The 24,011-nt window shown below is 41.8% G+C and overlaps 1 protein-coding gene across 6 annotated transcripts in view; it reads right to left on the bottom strand.

The window, feature by feature from the left end:
* Positions 1-24,011, bottom strand: part of LOC147692851 (receptor-type tyrosine-protein phosphatase gamma-like) — a 1,083,817-nt gene that overhangs the window by 596,464 nt on the left and 463,342 nt on the right. For all 6 annotated transcript variants that reach the window (XM_086939073.1, XM_086939071.1, XM_086939072.1 and 3 more), the window contains exon 5: positions 11,044-11,139. In XM_086939073.1, the coding sequence (XP_086795199.1) occupies positions 11,044-11,139 (96 nt within the window). The remainder of the gene's footprint in view (positions 1-11,043; positions 11,140-24,011) is intronic.

Raw genomic sequence — 24,011 nt, 5'->3', positions numbered from 1 at the left:
CTGCTGACGTTCTCCCTACAAGACCAGAGGACACATGTATGCCATCAGTGTGTAGAGGATAGGAGCAAAGACTTCATATATTTGAGATGTCCAGGTAGGTCCGTTGAATTGTGTTAACCTAGTTTTCATGAACGTTTAATTTCACTCCAAAACTTTTTCTTTTAAAATAACGCCTGCGTTGCAATGTGATTTTTGGATTATGCACTGAAACATTCCTGGCCCATTGGCAGCAAGGCCCCCGCTGTCAATCACTGGGACTACTGGACAGTGGCTCAGCTACCAGAGAACCAAAATAATTTAGAAAACAGATCATGGTCTGCTCTAATATTTTAACAAATTTATATTCTATTTAAAACATTTAGAGTGCGACAGCTGCCCCATCCAAGGGGCGTCCCGGCGCTAACAGCAGAAACGGCGGCATTGCCACAGACAGCGGCCTACATAGTAGGAAAAAGAAAAGTTTTAACAGCTTTCCTAAAATCAGTGAGATTGTTAAGGCCACGAATATGGGAGGGTATCGGACAGAACGACCTCTGGCCCGAGTTTTCCTAACTCGAGGGACCAACAATAAATGTTGGCCCATGGAGCGGAGTTGACGGGAAGGAACATAAAAAGAAAGCAGATCTGTCAAGGCGCTAGGGGATCCGAGCTTCAGAATTTTAAAGGCTATACAGAGGGCCATCAACACGATCAGTTGAGCCACAGTCAGCCAATGAAGGAAGCGAATAGTACTAGACACCGAACAGACTCTACGCAAGCCCAGAAAGGCTCTAACTGCGGCATTCTGTACTCTCTGTAACCTTTGTGTTTCTGCCATGTTTGCCCCTAAGTACAGATAATCAAGCCTGGATATAATTAATGCTTGAATAATGAGCAGTCTGGTCGTGGCGTCAAAGAAGCCCAGAATGGATTTAATCCCGCATAGTAGACCGAAACAGGTGCCCGCTACCTTCTTCGTTTGTTTCTGGAAACTGAGCGAGGAGTCCACCCATACCCCCGTTTTTTACCACCTGTTTATGAGAAGGCGGGGCACCTAAGTTCTAGGCCACCAATGCTCATTACGCAACCTGATGTTCCTTCCCACCAGCAACACCTCCGACTTACTGGCATTCAGCTGGAGGCAATTTACTGTCATCCAACCGGCAAATAGGTTGCCATGTCGTTTTGCAAACTGGTGAAATAAGGAAAAAGTCCAGGTACTATTAAGATAGTCATCTCTCAATGACTAACATTCTCCAGAAAAGTTACCTTTTGAAAATACCAAACCACTAAGTTGGAAACCAACCACGCAGAAAGCCGAATACAAGCTTTACTGGTTAAAGCGGTACATACCTATTTCACTAAAATGCAGAAAAGAACAGCTTGATACTATTAGGCACATTTAAATATCTAAAGTATTTTTTACTCCTTCACTAATGCTTTTTTATATCTATTTATTTAGTTCTTGATTTAGATTTACTTATAATAATAATAATAATAATAAAGAGCTTATAAAGCGCACAGTAACACCATCACGGCGTGTCCCCGCGCTGAATGGAGCTACTCACAACCACCCACTACAGAACACCTAGCCCTACAAGGTATAGAGTAGAGTTTTGAGCCTAGCCCGAAACACCGTCTCACTGCTCTCCAGTCTCAGGGCAGGAGGAAGTTTGTTACAGTGCTGAGCAGCTTGGAGCGAAAAAGATCGTCCGCCCATTCTGGCCTTCCTTACCCTTGGGACTGTCAACAGCCCAATGCCCTCCGAGCGGAGGGCCCTTGGTGGTTCGTAGCGGCTGACTAAGTCCCTAAGATAGGCGGGCGACCTGCCCCAGACAATACAGTGACAGAAGAGGAGGCATTTGAACAGCACGCGTTTCTTCACTGGCAACCAGTGAAGCGCATCCAGTGCCTGCTGAGAGTTTGCTCTCCTAGGTCTCCTTAACACCAGTCTGGCGGCGGCATTCTGGATGACTTGCAGGCGACCAAGGCTACCCTCGGTGGACCCAAGGAACAGAATGTTTCCATAGTCCAACCGAGAGGTCACCAGCGCCTGCGTCAACGTCCTTCTGGCCTCTAGGGGTAGCAGGTCTAAAGTTTTGTAAAGGCTCTGATTTAGGAACTAGTCTTTTCTCTCTCCTTGATAAAAGCCAGGATATGTGTTCTGGAACAGAACCAATTAAATCAATACTTTGGCTGCTACTGATGCATCTACCAGCATGGGGGTTGGAGATTCCCAATAGAAGGGCATCAAAATATCAACTTCCACAGAGCTACAAACATCAATGCACTGGCTCTGCATATGCTATGAAATGTTTATTCTGGAAAAGGCACATTTGGAAGGTCTTACATCAGCTTAAAAGGTAAGAATGCATTCAGCAGATGAGGCTGGGTTCAATTAATCAGACAGAGTCTGCATTGCCAGTGTATTCTATTTATCTAATTATTTATCCACTAATTACCTAGACAAAACCATGTCCTTCCTACTTGCTATAATTTGTGTGATGAAACTCATGAGTAGTCCTAACCACTTGTACGTACTCTTTTTCACAATCTCTAGGTTGACAAAAATGAGAAAAACATGATTGTGTCTTAAAAGCTCATTACAAGAAGCTAGGGGTTGTGTAACTAGGCCAAATGTTGTCAAAATAGCTGCAATTACTACGCACCCAAGGAAACCTAAAAAATATAAATACCTGAAATAAACATACATATTTCCGCTGTTGTCCTTTCAACCTAGATAAATGTATACTTCAGTCTTGTACGATCGGATGCCAATATTTTTATTTTTTTTAATCACCAAATTACAAAGTAAACGTGCATGTCCAAATAGTATCAATAAATTGAAGACTTACACAACCCTTAAAAGTCTGCCTAGTGAGTAACATTACAAACCAATCGGTGTTTGTGCGCTTTACTTACAAACACTTGAATCCATCCGTATATGATTATAGCCCTTATGTGCTTCAGTTGCACTTGGCTCTTTAGTGCATCTGTAAAATCAGGCTCATGTTTGGACCAAATCTCGCCTAAAAGTGGAAAAAGGAATTCACTTGCTCTCTTCACCTGCTACTTTCTTCTGCCATAAAAAAGTTCGCGTTAAGTACTGAATTTTAGTTGCATTCACCTAGCGCTTCCCGGTAGGGTGCCAACGTGCATTTGTGGATTAATAGCAAACAACTCCGTAGGGGGGGGATGTGTTTGTCCATCACGTGGCCTACAAGGATGTGATGCGTGATGGACATAGTTGTGCTGTTACCATGATTTATCCAGTCCTTTACAGTGAACTGAAGTAAAAATGAGTGAGCCATAACATATATATGCATTACATTTGCGGCCACATGCATCAACCTATTTAGGAAGTGCAAACGGTGCGAATCGGTTAATTTGGCCGTTTGCGATTCCTAAATAGGTTTTTGGGATGCATCATACATTTTTGTGAAAATCACTATTTTTAGCGATTTCCCAAAATTCGATTGCTTTTAAGGAATTGCAAATTTGCGATTCCTTAAAAGCAATGAATGATTGTGTTTCAAATTGCGAATTCGCAATTAGGGGGTGCAAATTACCACGAGGGTGAACCTCGTGGTAATTTGCGAAAATGTTTTAAAATGCTCAAAATTGCATTTTAAAACACTGTCATATTACAGACACACATGTCCTTAGGACATGTGTGTGTGAAACATGCACTTCAAAATACATTTCAGGGGTGCATGGGGGGGGGGGGGTCCTTTGGACCCCCCGAACCCATGGAATGCATTAACATTTTGCGAATCGCTAATTGAATTCCCAAAATGTCAATGCCTTCCCATCGATTCCTACGGGCCTTTTGGCCCATAGGAATAAATGGGAATTGCGAAATCGCAAATTAGAATTCGCATAATATTTGCGATTCGGTAAAAATTGCGATTTTTACCGAATCGCAAATATTATGTAATTTAATTCATGCATCCCATTTTGCGATTCCTTATTTGCGATTCCCTATAAATCGCAAATAAGGAATCGCAAAACCTTACTTTGATGCATGTGGCCGTTGGTGTATCGCTGTATTCACAGTGTGAGTATAGTGTGGCTCCAGTTACCGCTTTTGTACGGCCATTATTGCTGGTATGGTCTGGAGCCGCACAGTAGGTTCGCAACTGACAAGCCATTGGGAATGGTTGTAATGAATAATTTATACCGAAAACAGAACATTAATGGAGTACTAGAATCTAGGTGCTACTTTTCAATGCTACAGCGCCAGTCGCACCACGTACAGCAACCAGAATTTAACAAGATACATTTTTTCATTTAGGGAGACGGATTGTGCGGCAGCCACGACGAGTTCAATATATAAAAGGCCTGGAGCAGATTTGGCATTTTGCCAATCGCTATATAATCATTTTTATGCATTTATTTTGTACATCCAGACCATGTTTTATGGCATGTAATCGAACTGTGAAATCATTCATGAACAGTTTCTGAACACCCCTTAGGTTAAATGTGCTGCTCTGAAGCTTGGTAGAAAATGCACGTATTCGGGCAGCGCGCTGAGCACTTGAGAGAATCAGCTTCCCAGTGGATAAACACGTTTTATCATCTTGCTAAAATGAAACTAGATATTTTGATCAATTTGATTTGATAAAATTGTACGATTTAGTCAGAGTAAAAGTCTAGAATTCACTCCATTTCAAATCTCAGTTGTAACTTTGTTTTAGAACAAAATGTTTAATAATTATGGATTCAAATATTGCAATAATGTGATTGACTCCAGCAGAACATTATAAATGCAAAGGAGTAGTAATGAAGGCAGGGAGAGGAGGATGCATATGTTTCATCTACTAACGCCCTCAGTCTAAGGGATGTACTATAATCATAGGAAATACCTACGGTTTGGTTTGCAGGAGGGCAGTATAATGGATTCATTAGGAGTACAGCAGGTCGAAATTTGGGATCGCTTAGTACTAATGTATTATTTTTTTTGACCAATAAAGGCTGAATGTCTTGGAATACTGTGACAATTTCATTACACAAATTCTGACAAGTATTAGCTGGTGGAAGCTTTGCAGGGCAAGATTTTGCACTATTTGCAAGGTAGTTTGAGGCTGAATCAGAAGTACCACACAGACCTGAAAGAATCACCTTAGTTCCTACAGTGGTGGACACATACAAACTGGGTGGTGACACAAATGTACAAAGAATTATCCAAGTCCCTCTCGAATTCTTTGAATTCCCAAGTTCCACTACCTGCAACGAACAGTAAATAGTCTTCGGGGATGTCAGCAGTACGGGCGCCATGGTGAACCCCCACCCCATCCCATCCCGTCTCCCTGCCATCTCCCTCCTCTTCTCCCCCCCTCCTCCCCACAACTCAGCTGTACAGAAAAATGAAAATTACTATGATATGGTTTGTGTGGTCATTGACAGGCTATTGGCAGTGCTACATTCACTCGGGTCTAATCAATAGGATTATGTGGTGATATGCTTTTGTTTTTTGGATTTAGTCGCATCCATTTACTCAGTGGTGTATGCATATTTTCTTTTTGTCTCTCAAGAAGCAATGTTATGGCAAAAGAGCAGACTTATTTTGAAACTTGCTAACTGATCTGAATTCTTGTTTTGTTCATTTACAAATGATGGCTATGGTCATGTATAGTTTGCAGATCACCATAGGAGGACTTCATTCACGTTGGTTTGAATATGTCCCTACCTGCAAAAAACTCATGTCACCTTGATAGAAAAGCACTACAACAAAGCCATACGCACTTGCAGGGCATCAATAATAAAAAGCTTGGACCCTTTGGATACCTCAACTGTACTGCCAACTGATGAAATTAAAAAGCGATACAAAGCGCAACAAACTGAGAATCGAAGAGCGAATGGGGACAATTTGCTGCACAAAGACGTAACTTATTTGAACAGGTGCATTCATCGGCTGTCCTTACTCTGTAAATTTATTTCTGCAACTTCCTTAGTAATAGCATACTAACTAGATGGGCCTATGACAAGGCCTCAAAAACACACCTGTGATATACGTTTTATGAAGATGGACCAATGCACTTATTGGTCGAGTCCGCTCCAAACAAAACTTTTTGACAAAAGTTTTTAACAGCGGATTTGAGAATATTACCACCACCCCGCCCTTGTGCGGTAACAATGAATGTATACTCATCTGTGCAAGTTAATTAGTAACACCAAACAAATTAGACTGGTCTGTGAGGATGAACTGCACTTAAATTATGGATTTGTACCTTTTATAAATGCACAACCTGTGACGCTTTTCTACAATAATGTCGTGTTTCATTATTGTATTCTTGTCGTAAATTGGCTCAGATTATGGTTTTGGATAGTAACATTGTTACGGTTTTAATTAACTAAACACATTTTAAATGGTGACTGCCATTTTTAGATGTCAGGGTATTACTGTATATTTGTTTTGATAACTAGCAAAAGCAAATGCTAAATATATATCTATATCCCTGTTTTGAAGGATGTGTCCCCCCCATTTATGTGTCACATACATTATATAAATACTACCTAGTGTATTAAGTGTTGTGTAATAAGTTTTACCAGACATTAAAAAAATATACTGACACTGGCAAATTTTCCCATCCAGCTCACCTTGGTTTCACACTGCTTTGTCATACTTAAAATTGGGGCTTACAAAATGGCCACGAGGTGCTCTTTTGCAGACACTTTCATTTGTATTTAAGACTTACCTTATCATGGGGAAAAGGCACAATTGTCTCTATACTGCATGCAGGTATTTGGTAGAACAAATGACAGTCTCATTAACAACACGTCTTACTAAATAGATCTTACTCCTGAGACAGCAGGAAAATTAATTTATAATGTGCTTCAGTTGCTAAGACAGAACATATACTTTGCAATGCTCCTGTAAAATACCCCCATGCATTGCCTTTTATGCAAGCGTAAAGCATCTATAGCTACATTTTTCAATAAGGAATGGAATACACAAGGCCTTTAAGATATTGCAGTTTGGGGATATACAAGTAATTGCCTCTTTTCTGTTGATAATTATAATCAGCAGGTATCCCAGCCATCAGTCTTCACCAAACCATATGGGTGAAGATAATAGGTCGTCCATGAATGACTGCTGTAATTTCTGTGCATCAGATATCTAAGCAAGCTTCACGAAGACTCTTAATGAAACTCGGTAATGAAACTCCTATGAAGAATATCACACATTTAAAGACTAATATTTCACAGTTTGGCCAGAAAATAATTGCGTTTCTCTTGTTTAATGTGTAGTATTATTCTGCTGATAAAAGTCAAATTGACGTGTTTTGAATTGAAACTCTCTCGGTTAAAAGTAAGTCGGAAATCATGCATTTACTAGGATAAAAGAAGTACTGCATTTAAAAGAACAAATGCGACACTGACATTCAATTCTCGCAAGTACATTTTAAGTATCAAGTATTAGAAGATTGTGGAGTATTAAAATATTACACTTAAAATGATTGAACTAAAATGGCGGACAAACTGGACGCTGCAATTTGAGAAAATTGTAATCAAAGGGGTTTATTCTGATTGGAGAGGTTCAACTATGTGAACTACATTCTAAAGAATTTGAGGGTCCCTAACGTATTAGGCAAATTCTGTACAGATATAATTTCTCTGCTTAAAATGAAATGATAAAAAATGTACTCTAAACGTTGAAGTATCATATAACTTAAAAAGGATTATCTGATAATTCAATCTAAAGAACGTGAATGCATGCCACAAGAAATCAAGGCAGAAATAAAGAAAACCGCAATCAGCAATAGGCAGGTATCATTACATCCAATATGTAAGAAAGGAAAAGAAGATTCAATAGATACCCTTATCAGTTGCAGCAAATGAAAAAGCAGGTTTCAAGAGCACAATCTGAATTACTTATGGAGGAGGATGCACAATCTACTATATGGAGGAACCTAAATCATTCAATTATGAAGAGATCATGGGTGTTGAGAAAGGAAGTTGTTGCCTAAGTAAACCATATACATCTCAAAACACCAGCAAGCTGAGTGACCCGAACCTCTGCTGCTGATCAGCAACAATGCTGATTATCTAGGTAAACATAGTGGAAAGCATAGTAAATTCGTTTGTTGTAACAATCATAAGTTCATCAGATCTCAAAGATAACATTTAACTTAATCAACATTTATTGGTCGATATTACACAAATTGGAGAACTGGTGCATGATTCCTGCCTCTCATTATGGACCTGGTGGAGATTAATGGGCAGTGTCTTCAATGGACTGTCAACGATTACCGGTAGTGCACAGGTCACACAAAAGGGCTACATTTGCAAGAGGGCACCTTCGATTAAAATCTAGTCTCACAATATGTTTTCTCCAGCTCAGATGCAGATTCATTATTATAAAGTTGGTGAAAATGCAGCTAACAGTGGTCACAATAATTACAGCTGTTCACTAGTTTCACTGCCACTGGTGCAGTTCGGGGTATCTTCAGCTCTGCCAAGGGCATTCATACACATGCTTTCTAGGGAACGACCCAGGATCCTGAAACAGTGTATGGTAAATGCCAACTCTTAAGGCAGCAGAAGGGGAACCTAAAAATAACCCTTGTACTGCAAACCATTTCTGTTCTGGGCTGCAAGGTAAAATAAGTGGGCAAGTGGAAATGGATATATTGATCCTTTATACAGTCCATCCAGGACGAGCACGATTCCACTGAATCCATGATCAATCCCAAGTCCTGCTGCCTGCTTAGCTAGGCAGGAATTTTGATTGCAGCGTTGCCCGTTAAATATGCCATTCATATCCAAAGAACACCATTAGTTACTATAATTGAGAATCTCTGCAATATTCAATGTGCCTCACACGTATACATGGTTATATGAGTATGTACTTATATAGTGCAAACCTAGCTAGAGGCAATTGTGTTGGACAGATATACCTCTTTGCACACATACGAGCCTCTCGGACAGCCACCAACACTTGTATTCTTTCTCTGATGCTTTTGGTAAATCAACAAGTTCAGGACAATGGTGATTACTGCCCACCAAGGCAGCTGGAATGTCATGGCAAAGATCAACGACACAAAACCATGAACCAGGAATTGGAAAACACTATCCAATAAGAAATGAAATAACTTCAGGCATTCTCAAATTCAACAGTTCACAAAATTATACAAATACTTTTTCATCAGAAGTAATTTCTTGGACCCACCAGTCAAAACTCAGCAGACCTTTTATTGTAGAACATTCTTCTGATCTGAGTTTGTATATGCATACAGGTGCCCCATCCCCCTGCATATGGTGCTCAAGGACTCTATGAAGAAAGTATTTCATGATTTCATGTAACCATGCCCTTTCGCTTAAACTCAACTTATCTGAGAAAAAAGAACATAAATCCATAGCAGTGGATGATCCACCATATACATATACCAAAACGATAGAATAATATGTATAGATAAACACATTTATATGCTTATATGAAAATATTTAGTTTGCAAGTAAACCAGTCTAAGCATTTTTAAGTGTTTTGAAATTTCTTCATAATTATTGTCTAACTTCCTTTTCCACTTACAATTATTCCAACAAAAAAATATTATTATTGACCCCCAATTTCTACAGACTATCATATTGACCACCGTCCTGGTGGCATTAATTCAAGAACAAAGATCCCACTTTCCAACCTCACTCCGTCATCTTCAGCCACTCTATTCCAGTATTCTAGGTCTACACAAGAAGCATCTATTTACGACCAGATTGTTACTAGTGTCAAGGATAGAGTGAGGAACTATAGGCAAAATAAGAAAATTCTACAAAAAGGAGACCACCAACTTCAATGCAGAAAACTCGACGACAAACCCCAAGGACCAAATCCAATCTAATGATTTAAGTATTATTTGTGATCCATTTAAATTAAATGGATCAAAATATTTGGTACTTGCATAGGGATTGGTTGTAATGGGACACTGACCTATAGGTGCAACTTTCGAGGGGCATCCTGAGTAAAAACTATTTATGGGTAAATGTATGCAGGTGGTGGGTGCCTGTACTCATTTTTGGTGACTGGGATTTTTTTTTCATTAAACTTTGAAATGGAGGAAGAGAAAATATAGGGAAGAGCGAGAAAAGTAAGAGAAAATAGTAAAACACTGACTAGCAGATAAAGTAGAAACAAACATAACTGCAAAAGGGAAATAAAGCGATAGGAGAGCAGGGTGGTGTAAAATAGAGGCATGAGGTGGAAACAAAGTTTGGCTGATTTGGTATTCTGCATCATCAGCCTGCGGCAGCATCAACCCGCTATTAAGAAAATCTCTGGCCCCTGCACTTATTTTATTTGCAAAATAAGTACTTCCTGCTTTATGTTTTTCTCCTTATTAGCAAACACCCTTGAATTGCTGACATCTTAAAATCATTGAATTTCCATGTGCCTTTGCAATGTACTTTCCAATCCTTCTCATCCCATAACCTATTTATTGCCTTGATCGTTCAGCAGCAACACTCTTGAAACACACCGATCATCACAATTACTAATACATGCTTGGCCAGAAGTCAAAAGCAATAAACTTTCTGAAAGTACCACAGCTCTCTAGTGTGCTGAAGCAACACATATTAGCCAGATGGGCATTCGTATGTTCTAAAACAAAGCCAGAACCATAATCACTGAGGCATCTATAAAGGTGCCCTCTTGCGTCCATTATAGTTATCGGTACGTTCCGAAAATATTCAATTTGTACTCTAAATTAAAAAAATAAAAAAACACTTCTTCATTATAAACATATTTACACCTAAGACAACTTAAGTGCACATTAAGCTGTTAATATTCATCACAGAAACTTGCACAGTAGGATTCAGTTGAGAAATAAACAACTGGAATGATGTACCTCTAAAATGAGTCAGCAATAAAAATCCGGATAATTCATGCACTCTTTCACATTATATTTGCAAACACGATTATTTACTTGTTGAATCACGCATTAGACAGCATGAAGTATGCTTCATGTAGACAGGTGCACGAAGAGAACAGATGCATCTTTTTATACCTAGAAGCATTTCATGAATAAAAAATACTTTCAGCAGTATTCGGTAAGCTTGATCTTTATTTACCTGAAAGAAGACCGACATGGCACCAATTACCCGGTTTTCCAAAATGGCGGCGCCAAAGCTATCAAAATCATCGGGATTGTAAAAGTAGATCTGCATCTGTAATTGTAAAAAGAAAATGTTTACTTCATTTTGATCTTTTAATCATCTGCAGACTCACCCATACATGTACATACCCAATATATGTGACAACAACTACATTGCACAATCCTCCCTTTTTACAGGGTAATCACTTCTACCTCAAAATATATGTACTCACGCACACTCAATCCATGCATTGTATAATCACCTTATATCTCCATCTAGATTAAAATGCAACATTAACATTACTTCCAAATGTATCCTTTTTACTAGCAAAACTATTGTGCCACGATGTTCATTTTTTATACCATCTTGCCCTCCTGGTTTTACAGCTGGAAATGGAAATGAAGTAATTTTTATATTTAAAGTTTTTCTCCCACATCTGTTTCTCACAACCGCCTGCAACGTTTGCTTCTGTACTAAACCGTGTTTATTATTAAAACTATCCAAATATATTTAATTATTTTTCAAGGGCATGCTGTATGGATATAACGATTTACTTGTAAGGGCTGTACATCCGTTTGACAGTTGTTCCCTTTTGACCATTCTTGTGACTCATTCTTTGCATACAAATACAAGAGACATGGCCACCACTCCATCAAATTTAGGTAATTGAGCAAATCACATTTTTTTTGTTCAAAAGCAGAAAAGCATAGCCAATAAGAAGCAGAGTCTTAAAATGTCCCCTATAACATGCATATATAGTCACCACGAGTATGACCACTAGCGAGCAAAATTTGGATGTTTTCTCCAAAACGGTCGAGATTTTTTGCATGATCAACTGCATTCTTTTGGCATGATGTTACTATATATGTTTTATTAATCCATCCACTGGGACTCTAGTAATCAGGCCCCAGTGCATGTTCTCTTACCCCTAAAACAAGTCAAGATTGGCTATTCGCCCAATTGGTAAATTTAGCTTACCTGAAAGTCCCTAGAATATGGTACCAATTGTACCCAGGACCTGTAAGTTAAATGTCACTCGTGGACTGCAGCAACCACCTGTCACCCATTACAGTGAAAAATAAGTCAGCAGCCTCCCACGGTTGCCTGTCTATGCAGTTTTAACATTGTAAATTCAACATGTTTTAGGAACAAGTTATCCATCCCTTCTAGTTGAGAGCCATATGCCACCTTGAATTAGGTGCACAATTAATAGAAGATAGTATCAAACTTTGTCCACTTATTTTGTGGCACTCTGTTTGGTCCAAAGCACCTATTAACCTTAGTCGAGAGATAATCCGGGATGGTCTTAAGCTAAATGTGAAGCAGAGTCCCTGGTTGAACTAAATTAAGAACATGTGTAATAAACTTGCTTCAAGAACGGTGTAGGCAGATGTTCTGTACATCTGCCGGGCGACAATGTTGCCTGTGCCCAGGAACTTAACTTCAATTAGGCATATCTTACAACAGGCACATGAAGCTAACACTTACCTGACCCTCCTTTATCCTTCTAGTCAGCCAGACACCAATTCCAGTGGGAGAAGAGCAGACAGACCACAAAGCAAATGTCACCCATTTCTCATGGTACACCTCTGGGGTGGGCATAAGGGAAGACACGTTCTGCCATGTTGGATTTATGTAGATTGGGACACTGATTGTTAGCAGTAGGGCACAAGATAGGCTGCAAAAGTGGGTAGGTTTACGCCTGGGAACATTTTACCCATTGGTTAGAGAGGGGCCAGGAATCATCCTTAGCCATAGGATAGTGCTAGACATAAATGGGCACCCTTGAGCATCCTTTTGGGAACAGTAAGGGACCAGTGGAAGACAGAAGGAGGACTGAACATGCTGTTCAGACTTGTGAGGACAACTGAAAGACTGGACTTGCTCTCAGTTGTACCCAGGACTTAGAAGCAGACTCCAGGGGTCAGTTGGGTGACCCTCTGTTAAGCTACATGGGCATAACACACTGTTAAAAGCCTTTTTCCCCCAAAGAGCCCAGCTGCTTAGCTCTAACTGGCCCTGACCTGAACCCTTTTGGCGGCTCCAACTGGAGTTAGTCTTGATGCCCAAGTACTATGCCTGAGGTTCTGCAACCCTTGGCTGTGTCAAACTGTACTCCTCTTAACATTTTTAAAAACATGTGACAGACACTCTTTTTGGCTCTGAAGACTTCCGGAGGACCAGTTTGTCCACAGCAAAAATCATTTTCAGCAACACGATGTAGGGAAGGAACTCAGTCTTCTGGAGCCCTGTTAGCCTACAACTTGCAGCTTTGCTTGACTGGAGGAATCATAGCTACCAAAAAGTGACAAAGCCCAAACACAAATCTTTAATGGGTATAGGCGTCAAAAGTATTCAGCTGGAGAGAGACCTTTCTAGGTCACGAATTTTTGAATTTCTTACACTCGGTTATACAGCGAAAACTCAACATCTTCTCGGACAGCTATTCGGCCTCGTGGAGCCATCCTTATCCTAAGCCTGCTGCCTGGCCACGCTGAGGATTTTTGACTTCCTTTCCAAAGACTGAGTCCGAAGGTAAAACTTCCTATGTGGACAAACCTGGTTTCTGTATCAGACCCATGTTCCATCGTGGTCAGCCTTAAATCACCCCATGGTACTGTTGAAGTGCAATCAAATGACCATGGTGGCATCCAATGCTTTTTGGTGCTATTTTTATTTAAAACTTCGAAAATTAATATCTCGTGTTCCCCTTACTAGATTTTTGTTGCTTTGGTGTCATCTGTTCATGAAGCTATTTAATATTGCTTTAAAGTGGAGTGGGGTTTTGAATTGTACTACAGAACGAAGTACCCTTTTCAGCTCAGGGTATGGAGGTAGAGCAATTAAAGTCTCACTTAGGGAGGTGCTGTGGGCAAGAAACTCAGAACTCCGCAATACCCAACACATCAATAGCCAGTAACTGTTTTTTCTTTTCAAAAGGGAAAGTACTTTAATACATAAAAACTATATAAGCAGGCAGATAGAAAATCCAATGGAAACATTCTAAAGTGCCTTGTAAAGTACAGGGAGCGCACAATAAGCAAAGGGCACATACACCCAAAGTGTCAAGTAGAACCTCGTATATCAAAGGCACTTAAGAGGCTGTTTGCCAGCAAACCCCAACCCCTAAAACTACAAGATATGCATGCCTACAGCAACATGTGACGTGCAATTAATAAAAGGCACGTCTACTGGCTTTGTTATACCAGTATACTTTTATCAACAGAATAAGTCATTCACTAGTGATTTCCATTTCATCAAAATGAATGATTTAAGAAAGTTACCATGTATACACTTCTTTTGCATTTCATTAGAAAGGAAGCCTTCATTATGGACCTTTAAAATACATTTTATAGTAAACAATACAACACAGGAAGAGAACAGTCAGTCTTATTTCAGCCATTAGACAAAGGCTGACTTCTAAAGCACACTACATTGTCAACCCTAGAGTGCGCAAACAATGATAACAGCTAAACAGGTTAACTAGTGCTTGCCCTGGGAGTTTTGGGGGTGCAAACATTTTGGAACTTTTGGAAATGTGGTACAGTGCTTGCAGGGTGGGGCTGTGCTGCTCCTGGCAGACTGCAAAGGCAACAGAACACTGCTGGTAGTGCCCTCAATCTTTCTGGGCACTAAAATAACCAATACGCCTATTCTTCTAAGCCTTTGCAGAGGCTAATGGGGTGATACTTTTTATCTATGGCTGCTACTCTGATGAGACCAGCACAAGCCAGTGCATTTTTTTTCCTTTCCATTTGCAAATGTTTGATCTAACACTTGGCAGTCTTTAAACTCCTCATGGGATGTCCATGTGTCTGCGAGGCATCCACACACCATGCTCCTTGGACAAAATGGAAGCTCTGAAGTCCATGCAATCCAGATCATCCCTCAAAGGCCCAGCACTTTGCAGTATCAGCAAGGGACATGTCTCTCTCTGTTCCCCCCAAAGTAAACAAGCATGTGCAATGCAATAGGTCTCGCATTAGGAAAGTTTGAGCTATTGGTATTGTAAATGACATATTTTTTATTTATGTTTTGTGTTTGAAAATAGAGAAATTAATAGCTTTGTAATTTACAATGCCAATAGTTATAACTTTCGCAAATGGGACACCTATAGCATTTGTAATGCAATATGTGTTGTATTTACGTGACTTACATATATTGATATTACAAACAACAATGGCTTTTAATTTTTTCCCAATAATAATACTTAAATAAAAGTTATTGTAATTTATAATGGCAATAGCTTAATGTTTTGTAAATAACTTTTGTGAAGATTATGTTCAGTGTATTTTATTGTGACAAAAATCCAAGAATAGAAGTGAAATATTAACATCTTCTTGTTACATTTGTAATAAAGCTTGAAACATTGAGAGAACATATTTGAACAACGTGTTGTTGATGGTTGCACAGATTGATGTTGTGGTGGCGCTGAGTGATGTTGTGGTGGCGCCGAGTGAAGTTGTGATGGCGAACGAGTGATGCAGTGGCGTTCAGTGATGCTGTGGTAGTGCATAGTGATGTTGTGGTGCCCCTGAGTGATGCTGTGGTGGTGCAGAGTGATGCTGTATGCTATGCAATGTTTTGTTTTGCTATCCTATGTTTTGTTTTGTTATGCTATGTTTTGCTATACTATGCTTTGAATTGTTATGCTCTGCTGTGTTTTGGTATGCTATGCTATGTTTTGGTATGCTATTCTATGTTTTGCTATGCTATGTTTTGTTATGCTATGCTATGCTTTGTTCTGTTCTGTTTTATTATGCTATGCTCGGTTTTGCTATGCTATGTTTTGTTATGCTATGCTATGTTTTGTTGTGTTTGGTATGCTATGTTTTGCTATGCTATTATATGTTTTGTTTTTCTATGCTATGTTTTGTTGTGTTTTGTTAAGCTATGCTATGTTTTGTTGTGTTTTGCTATGTTTTGTTATGCTATTTGTTGTTGTGTTTAGTTATGCTATGTTTTGTTACGTTATGCTGTTTTATGTTTTTCTAGGTTTTGTTTTACTATCCTATGCTTTTTTGTTATGCTATGTTTCATCGTGTTTTGTTTTGTTATACTATGTATTGTTATGCTATGTTTTGTTATGCTATGCTATGTTTTGCTATGCTATGCTTTGTTATACTATGCTATGTTTTGCTATCCTATGCTTTTTTTATGCTATGCTGTGTTTTGTTATGCTATGCTATGTATTGCTACCCTATGCTTTTTTTGTTATGTTATGCTATGCTGTGTTTTGTTATGCTCTGCTATGTTTTGTTATACTATGCTATGCTTTGTTATGTTATGCTATGCTTTTTTTGTTATGCTATGCTGTTTTGTTGTGTTTTGTTACGCTATGCTATGCTTTGTTGTGTGTTGCTATGCTATGTTTTATTTTGTTATGCTAGGTTTTGTTTTGCTATCCTATTCTTTGTGTTATGCTGTTTTTTGGTATGCTATGCTGTTTTTTGGTATGCTATGATATGTTTTGCTATCCTATGCTTTGTTTGTTATGCTATGCTGTGTTTTGTTATGCTATGTTTTGTTATGCTATGCTATGTTTTGTTATGCTATGCTGGTGAGAGTGTGTACGTGTGAGGGTGAGGGTGTGTGAGGGTGAGGGTGTGTGAGGGTGAGGGTGTGTGAGGGTGAGGGTGAGGGTGTGTGAGGGTGAGGGTGTGTAAGGGTGAGGGTGTGTAAGGGTGAGGGTGTGTAAGGGTGAGGGTGTGAGGATGAGGGGGTGTGAGGATGAGGGGGTGTGAGGGCGAGGTTGTGTGGGTGAGGGGGTATGAGGGTGAGGGGGTGTGAGGGGGTATGAGGGGGTGTGGGGTGGGTGAGGGTGGGTGAGGGTGGGTGAGGGTGGGTGAGGGTGGGTGAGGGTGGGTGAGGGTGGGTGAGGGTGGGTGAGAGGGTGAGGGGGGGTGAGGGGGTGTGAGGGGGTGTGAGGGTGAGGCGGTGTGAGGGTGAGGCGGTGTGAGGGTGTGTAAGCGTGAGGGTGTGTAAGCGTGAGGGTGTGTAAGCGTGAGGGTGTGAGGGCGAGGCTGTGTGCGTGAGGGGGGGTGAGGGGGTGAGAGGGTGAGGGGGTGAGAGGGTGAGGGCGTGTGAGGGTGAGGGGGTGTGAGGGTGAGGGGATGTGAGGGTGAGGGGGTGTGAAGGTGAGGGGGTGTGAAGGTGAGGGGGTGTGAAGGTGAGGGGGTGAGGGGGTGTGAAGGTGAGGGGGTGAGGGGTGCGAGGGGGTTAGGGGGTGGGGGGGTGTGTGGGGGGGTGCGGTTGTGGGGGTGAGGTTGAGGATTGGGGGGTGAAGAGGAGGGTGTGAGGGTGAGGGGGTGGGTGAGGGTGAGGGAGGGTGAGGGAGGGTGATAGGGTGAGGGAGGGTGAGGGAGGGTGATGGGGTGAGGGTGACCGGGGTGAGAGGGGGTGTGAGGGTGAGAGGGGGTGTTTGTGGTGTGAGGGTGAGGGGGTGTGAGAGGAGGGTGAGGGAGTGTGAGAGGAGTGTGTGAGGGTGTAAGAGGAGTGTGTGAGGGTGTAAGAGGAGTGTGTGAGGGTGAGAGGGGGTGAGAGGGTGAGAGGGGGTGAGAGGGTGAGAGGGGGTGAGAGGGTGAGAGGGGGTGAGAGGGTGAGTGAGGGGGTGTGAGGGTAAGGGGGAGGGGGTGTGAGGGTAAGGGGGAGGGGGTGTGAGGGTGATGGGGTGAGAGAGTGAGGGGGTCTAAGGGGTGTGAGTGTGAAGATGAGGGGGTGTGAGGGTGAGGATGAGGGGGTGTGAGAGTGAGGGTGAGGGGGTGTGAGATCCCTGGTAGTGAATGTGCTGAACCAAGACTGGGTAAGAATGGCAGCATTGCTGGTTATATAAAGTCTATTCCCTGCCACCTTCAACGCTCCTGACCTTGTCTTCTCCTTGCTACTGCACCTGATCTTAATATGAATCAAAAAATATATTCTACGTACATAGTGGGATGCAAAGAACGTGCCACTAAGTTTCAATGTGGACTACAGTTTTTGATTCCTAAAATACCGATTTATTGACCCACAACACATCATTGGTATTCCACGTACCGCGCAGTGAATAGCTGGTGGTTGGTTAATGTTACCCACTATTACAATATAAAGGATGGTTTATCCATGTTACACAGAACTTTACCTACAAAACCTCTTAACATATTTTTTAGACGTTATGCAGAGGTATTGTCCAGGAATGGAGGCTTTTAAAGGTCTTTTGCAGATGTTCGAAATTACCTAACTTGCATTTGCACAAATGTAGCCTCTTTTCCAGGTTTGAGCAGTTATTAACATGTTCCACCGTGTGTATTCTTAAACGTGCTTTTAGTACACCTCTGAATTTCCTCAGCTGTAAAAGTACACATACTAATATTTTGTGCTTTGCACATTTATCATGGTCCAGATGAGAAAAAGCCCTATGGGGAACAATATATTGGCTGACTGCACTGAATTGACCACTGTGATGCGTCATATATGCAAAAACCCCAATAAAATCTGTTTGGAAAAAAATGGTGCGTGTCGGCACTGTTCATACATCTACCCGCAAGCAAGTTGCAAGCACGTATACCTCAGTGTATCAGGCTGCTCCACCTTTTAATAGTGAAGCAATTATGCGTTCCTAGTAAAATAATTTCTAACTTCAAAATACGTTCATCATTTTACAGCCAATCAGCTAATGCGCTGAACTTGCAACTAACATCACACACATGAATCTTTGCTGTGGGTGCATAAACGTTCCTTTGTCCCCCTGTCACAGCACTCCTCATACCTCATTTTTAAGCATATCACTCATAACCAGCCCATGCTTAACCCTTAAAAATATTCAGGATACTAACACGAAATTTTCTATACCATCATCTGACATTATTTCACGTTAAAAATTCTGTGGTAATACCGCCCCATTGGAATGCGCGGAACACATCTGGCACCCTCATGCCCACTACAACTCCCATTCTCTAACTTTACAATGCTAATAACAACGTTGCACAGTTTCGTGTTGCGCTTTATCATGTTTGGGGAAAAAGGTCATGACGCTGGTAACTTTCACTGTTACAATGTCATGCAAGCCCCACGTATGTATACAGAGTAGTGGACAAAATGCGACTGCGCCTTTTTTTTCCTTAGTTTCACGCAATTCCCCTGCAACTTAAAAAAAATCTTTCCACAGAAATGAGTCGACAGAGGCTGCTCTCTTCACTCACTGAAGAAGTTGCTGACTTGCTCCCGGCTCAGAACAGCATCTTCTCCGGCAGACCCCCAGGACGACGTCAGCATTGTTAGCACCCACCATGCCAGGCTCGCATCACGCAGCATTGCGCCAGCATCAGGCGACGAACCAGACGCCCGAAAATGTTAGCTTTATTGAAGCGATGCCTTCGCCACTTTGGAACTATTTTCAGTGTGTGCTCAGTCCAAACGAGCCCCTGGGAGCGCTGAGAGGGCAGTGCCAAGAGCATGGAGGGGCGGAGGGGGGACAGGAGAGTCCGCCCAGATTTGTGGATTGAGGGTAGTAGACATCTCGCAGCCTTCTCCAAGGACACAGTAAACAAGTACGTAAATGAAATAAATAAAACTGTGGAGCACGCAGTTGAGGTTCTGTTGTTTTTCCTGTATTTGGCGCACGTCGGCCTGGAGCGCAGAAGAGACGCGAGAGGACAGGAGCGTGACGCCGTTAGCGTGCATGTTGGCGTTCCCTGCGGCTCGTGACTGTGGCGGCGCCTGCAGTCTTCGCCCACTATACTTGAGGAGTGCTGTGAGACGGGGAAGAGTATAGCTGACCCGGTGAGGGGGGGCCTCGGTGCACATAGACGGTGCCCGCCCCCCCCAGTGATTGAAGCCCTGCGTGTGCGCGGTGAGCGGGGTTGGGAGTGTGTGTGTGCGCGTTTGTGTGTGTATGTAAGCGGGGGAAGCGGGCGGGGGCGGTTGTATGTGCCTGCGTGTGTTGTGTGTGTGTTGTACCTGTGTGTGCCTGCCTGTGTGTACGTGTGCCTGTGTGCAGGCCTGTGGGGGCTGGCTGTGTGCGCACGGGAATGTAAGGCACGAGAGGGGCACGGCGACATGCGCGCTCACGAGGTCAAATCTGAGCAAATCTGCGCTCGTGCACCCTCTCGTGTCCACATTCCCAAATACGGGTAACATTAGGTCTGAAGCAGACACCATCAATGCTCACGCATTGAGGGTAGGTCTGCTCGACCTAAAAAGCAGTCTGTCTCATACTGGCTTTAGACCAAGTTTCAGAAAGCGGGGAGCTGAGCACAATGGTACTCAGTGGGCCTCTGTAAAGGCCCACTTCATGACCCACAAAGACAGGCTCACAGGGCTGGGAGAAAGCAAATGGCCCCCACCTTTGAGAGGACAATAATAGAACAGCACCAATTATCTTCTGATATTCCAGGAGCCATAGCACAAGGGACTCCCATGTTGAAAAGAATGGTCTCTTGCTGGATCAGAACCCACTCATTATGGATCAGACACCAACTCCCTCACAGAGAGCATCTGCTCTTCTGTAAAGGACATATAGTCACTGACTCTGGTACTTAAGGTTTCACTAACCCCTCACATTCTTAGAGATTGTCTTTTCAGTGGAAGCTTAAACTGCTCTGTTATAATCTATGTAGTAAATGATATTACAAGTAAGGATACTGTTGTCATCTGATGCAAGGGTGAGAACTCAATAGGTGCATTGTGGCTTTTTAGTTAATCATTGCATGACACTCAGTTCTTTTTAAGTTTTGGATTGTTAGCACATTTTCCCTTTAAGGTAAAGTTTCTACATTGAATTAACAGCAAATGCACCAGGATTGTGCCTAACGTGGTCTGCGTACAGGGCATGGATATCTTCAATGCCACTAGCACAGTCTCTGCTCCAAGAGGCTCAATGCATTGCACCCAATCTCCTTTGCTTAGGGCCTGCTAAACATACTTAGTCATGCCCAGAGGTCATTTCATATTAATAAGGAAGTCAAAGATCAAACACATGTCTGATCAATACAATGCGAAATAGCAGTCAGCAAAAAAAAATATATATAGTTGTGGAAATACTGACAGATAAAAAAAAGGTTTCTGTGAATTGATAAGGAGGGGTAGGGCAGTAATTAAGGCTGGTAAGGGGGTATTAAATAGAGGGATTATGACATCTCCACTGGAACAGGACCCTGACTGAAGTAATTTTTGAAGGCAGGGAACAATGTGGTGAAAGCAAGTGCACAGCTATTACTGCGCATTTAAAAAACGCTTGAGCTATTATTTACTGCTTCTTGAAGCCTTTAGACGCCAGTCATGGTACCAAAGTTTTAGTAAGGATTTCTGACCACAAGAAACTGAAAATATTTTATTTAAGTAGTAAGAGGAATGTGTGCAAACCTGTATGGAATATGCATTTTGCTTCAATGGGAAGCCCTTGAGGAATTCATAGTGGGTGGATTTACACAGCAGCCAGACTCGTCCTAGACCTCGCGAAGCAGATCCACATCACCCCCCACTTGAGGAAGCTCCACTAGCTCCCTATTCAGAAGAGATGCCAGTTCAAAATGTTCATTCGCGCCTTCAGAGCCCCCCACAACCAAGGACCAGACTTTCAACCACCCAATGAACTACATTCATCCCTCCAGATGCCTGCGCTCTTCCTCTCTCCAACTCGCCCAGATCCCCTGCATTCACCGCAGAAACAGTGGAGGATGCTCCTTTATCTTTTTTTTTCTCATAGTTTTATATAGCGTGAACTTGATCCGAAGGTATCAGAGCACTTTACATGAGCACCAGTTGTGTTACACAAGGACGCATTCATTTTTGTTAGGCATGGGGAGATTAAATGATTTGCCCAGATTCACAGGATGTTGAGCGTCATTGCGGAGACTCGAACCCAGTTCCCCAGATTTGAGATCGACCACCCTAGCAGATATGGTACATCCTTGTGGTGAATTATTGGAACCACCTCCCTCTTCCCCTACGAACCACATCCTCTCTACTGGATGTTCGACTATGCCTTGGCAGCAGTACTCTCTAGATACCCTCTTGGGTGATTAGCCGTGCTTTAAAAATCAAGATTGATTAACTCAAAGATGGGTACTAGACCAAAGGGACCACACTTCGACTGCTGACTTTAGGAGGTTCTAATTGGGCATTCGGAAGGCTTGCAATAAGGGCATTCTCATTTTCTAGTCAGGCCTAGATTTTGGTCTTAAAATCTAGTATGAGAAAAAAGTTTTTAATATGCTTTTGCATTATGTTTTAAATTGCAGTTTAAAGTGGTACTTTTTTACAATGATTTGAGAACTGGAAAATACAGAGAAACTAGCTAAGTAAGCTACCTTAGATAGGCATGAGTTGATTCTGCTACTGTAATTGTTTGAGTATGAGGGAAAATTCAGAGTGTTGAGGGAGGATAGTTGAAGGGGTACTTATGATAGCGTAAATGCTGTACTGTGCGAGTCAAATGAAAGGAAAACCTTTTACCTCTTAAATTGTGGTGAATTCTTCTTAATATAGAGGCTTAATTTGACCTACTTTACAGCAAAGATGGAAGTCACATTGAGACATGGTGGCTTCTTCGGTGTCAGTATTTCACACCTGATTCAACTGTAACTTTTCTAGGCAGATTAGCACCAACCCACAAACAGTATACACAAGGCTGTCTGATCTCTCCCTTTCTGCATGCAAAATGTGGGAAAACAAATCAAGCTGTTTGAGTTATCATTGAGCAGAAATGTGAATGAGAAACCAATTTAGAGACCCCTTTTGCAGAACAGACCAATTGCCACAAAATCTAATTTACTTTATTGAAACGTTCTTGTAATTTGTCCGATTGAGCCAATTAAGTTCCATATAAAAAAAGTGTCAAATCTGTAGACTAGTATGTATGCTTATACACATCGGTTTACTATATAAAAACGAAGTTACACAGTTTTCGGTCATAACAGGTTTTAAAAAAGACACAAATCCATTTCTTAACAGTCACTGTGCAGTTACGGTTACAACTTCAAACCTAAAACAACACTGAAATCAGAGAGTTGATAGCTATCAATCAAGCAGGTGTTTGTTAAGCGCAAACTACTAACTCTTCATGGGTCTCAAGGCACTGGGGTTGGGCTACAGACCATAACTCATGTCCCTGCAATGAGTTGCACACCAATTGTCCTATTTATGTCAGACTTTAAAGATATCCCAATATCGACGGTGTCACTGGTGACACTACTAGTCACCTTAGTACCAACATGCTGAATGAAATTACTATATGTACACCGTACCAGGAAATTGGGTTGTTGGTTAACTTGGGTGTGAGCCCTAGTCAAGCAGCAACCACAATCCTTGTCAGGGTGAAGTCACAAGCAAACACCAAATGAAGCTGTGCTCAACCCTAAGGTAGCTTGGCACAGCAACCAGGCCTAACTGGGTGGCAATGCATAAAGTATTTGTGCAACACTTCAAACAGTAACACAGTGAAAACACACTACAAAAGGATCCCACACCAGTTTAGAAAAATAGAGCAAAATCTAGAAAAATAAGACCAGACTTAAACAAAAACCCAATAAGCAGAACTTGAGTTAAGATTTTTTTTAATTGAAGTGTAAAATAGCACCAAAAAGCATCAATCGCGGGTATCTGGTCATGTGAGTGCGGGAGAAAGTCACATGTTCAAGCCGACAACAATGGAGCACGAGTTAGACACAGGGACCAGGTTAGTCCTGCTGAAAAGTTATCATCTCAGTCAAGCATCAAAAGTCCAATTTGCGAGGGAGGGGCCCGCGTGGAGCAAGGAAGCGTCACGGGCAGTTGTCAATTAAGAATAAGGACCAGTCCGGCATCGCGGGCAGTCTGATGTATATCGCAAAAATCATGTTGGCGTAGCGTCCGGGCAGGCTGGTGCTTCGCGATGTCGCTCCACGCAAGTGGTCAATCCTGTTTGTGAAGAGTCGGGAAGACGGAACTTTGCATTGCTGGGCTATGATGGTGACAAGGATTTGGTG

Source organism: Lissotriton vulgaris, chromosome 9 (genome assembly GCF_964263255.1).
Source record: "Lissotriton vulgaris chromosome 9, aLisVul1.2, whole genome shotgun sequence".
In the NCBI taxonomy this organism is placed as follows: domain Eukaryota; kingdom Metazoa; phylum Chordata; class Amphibia; order Caudata; family Salamandridae; genus Lissotriton; species Lissotriton vulgaris.
The sequence above is the reverse complement of the archived record's forward strand: the minus strand, read 5'-3'. Positions and strand labels throughout refer to the sequence as shown.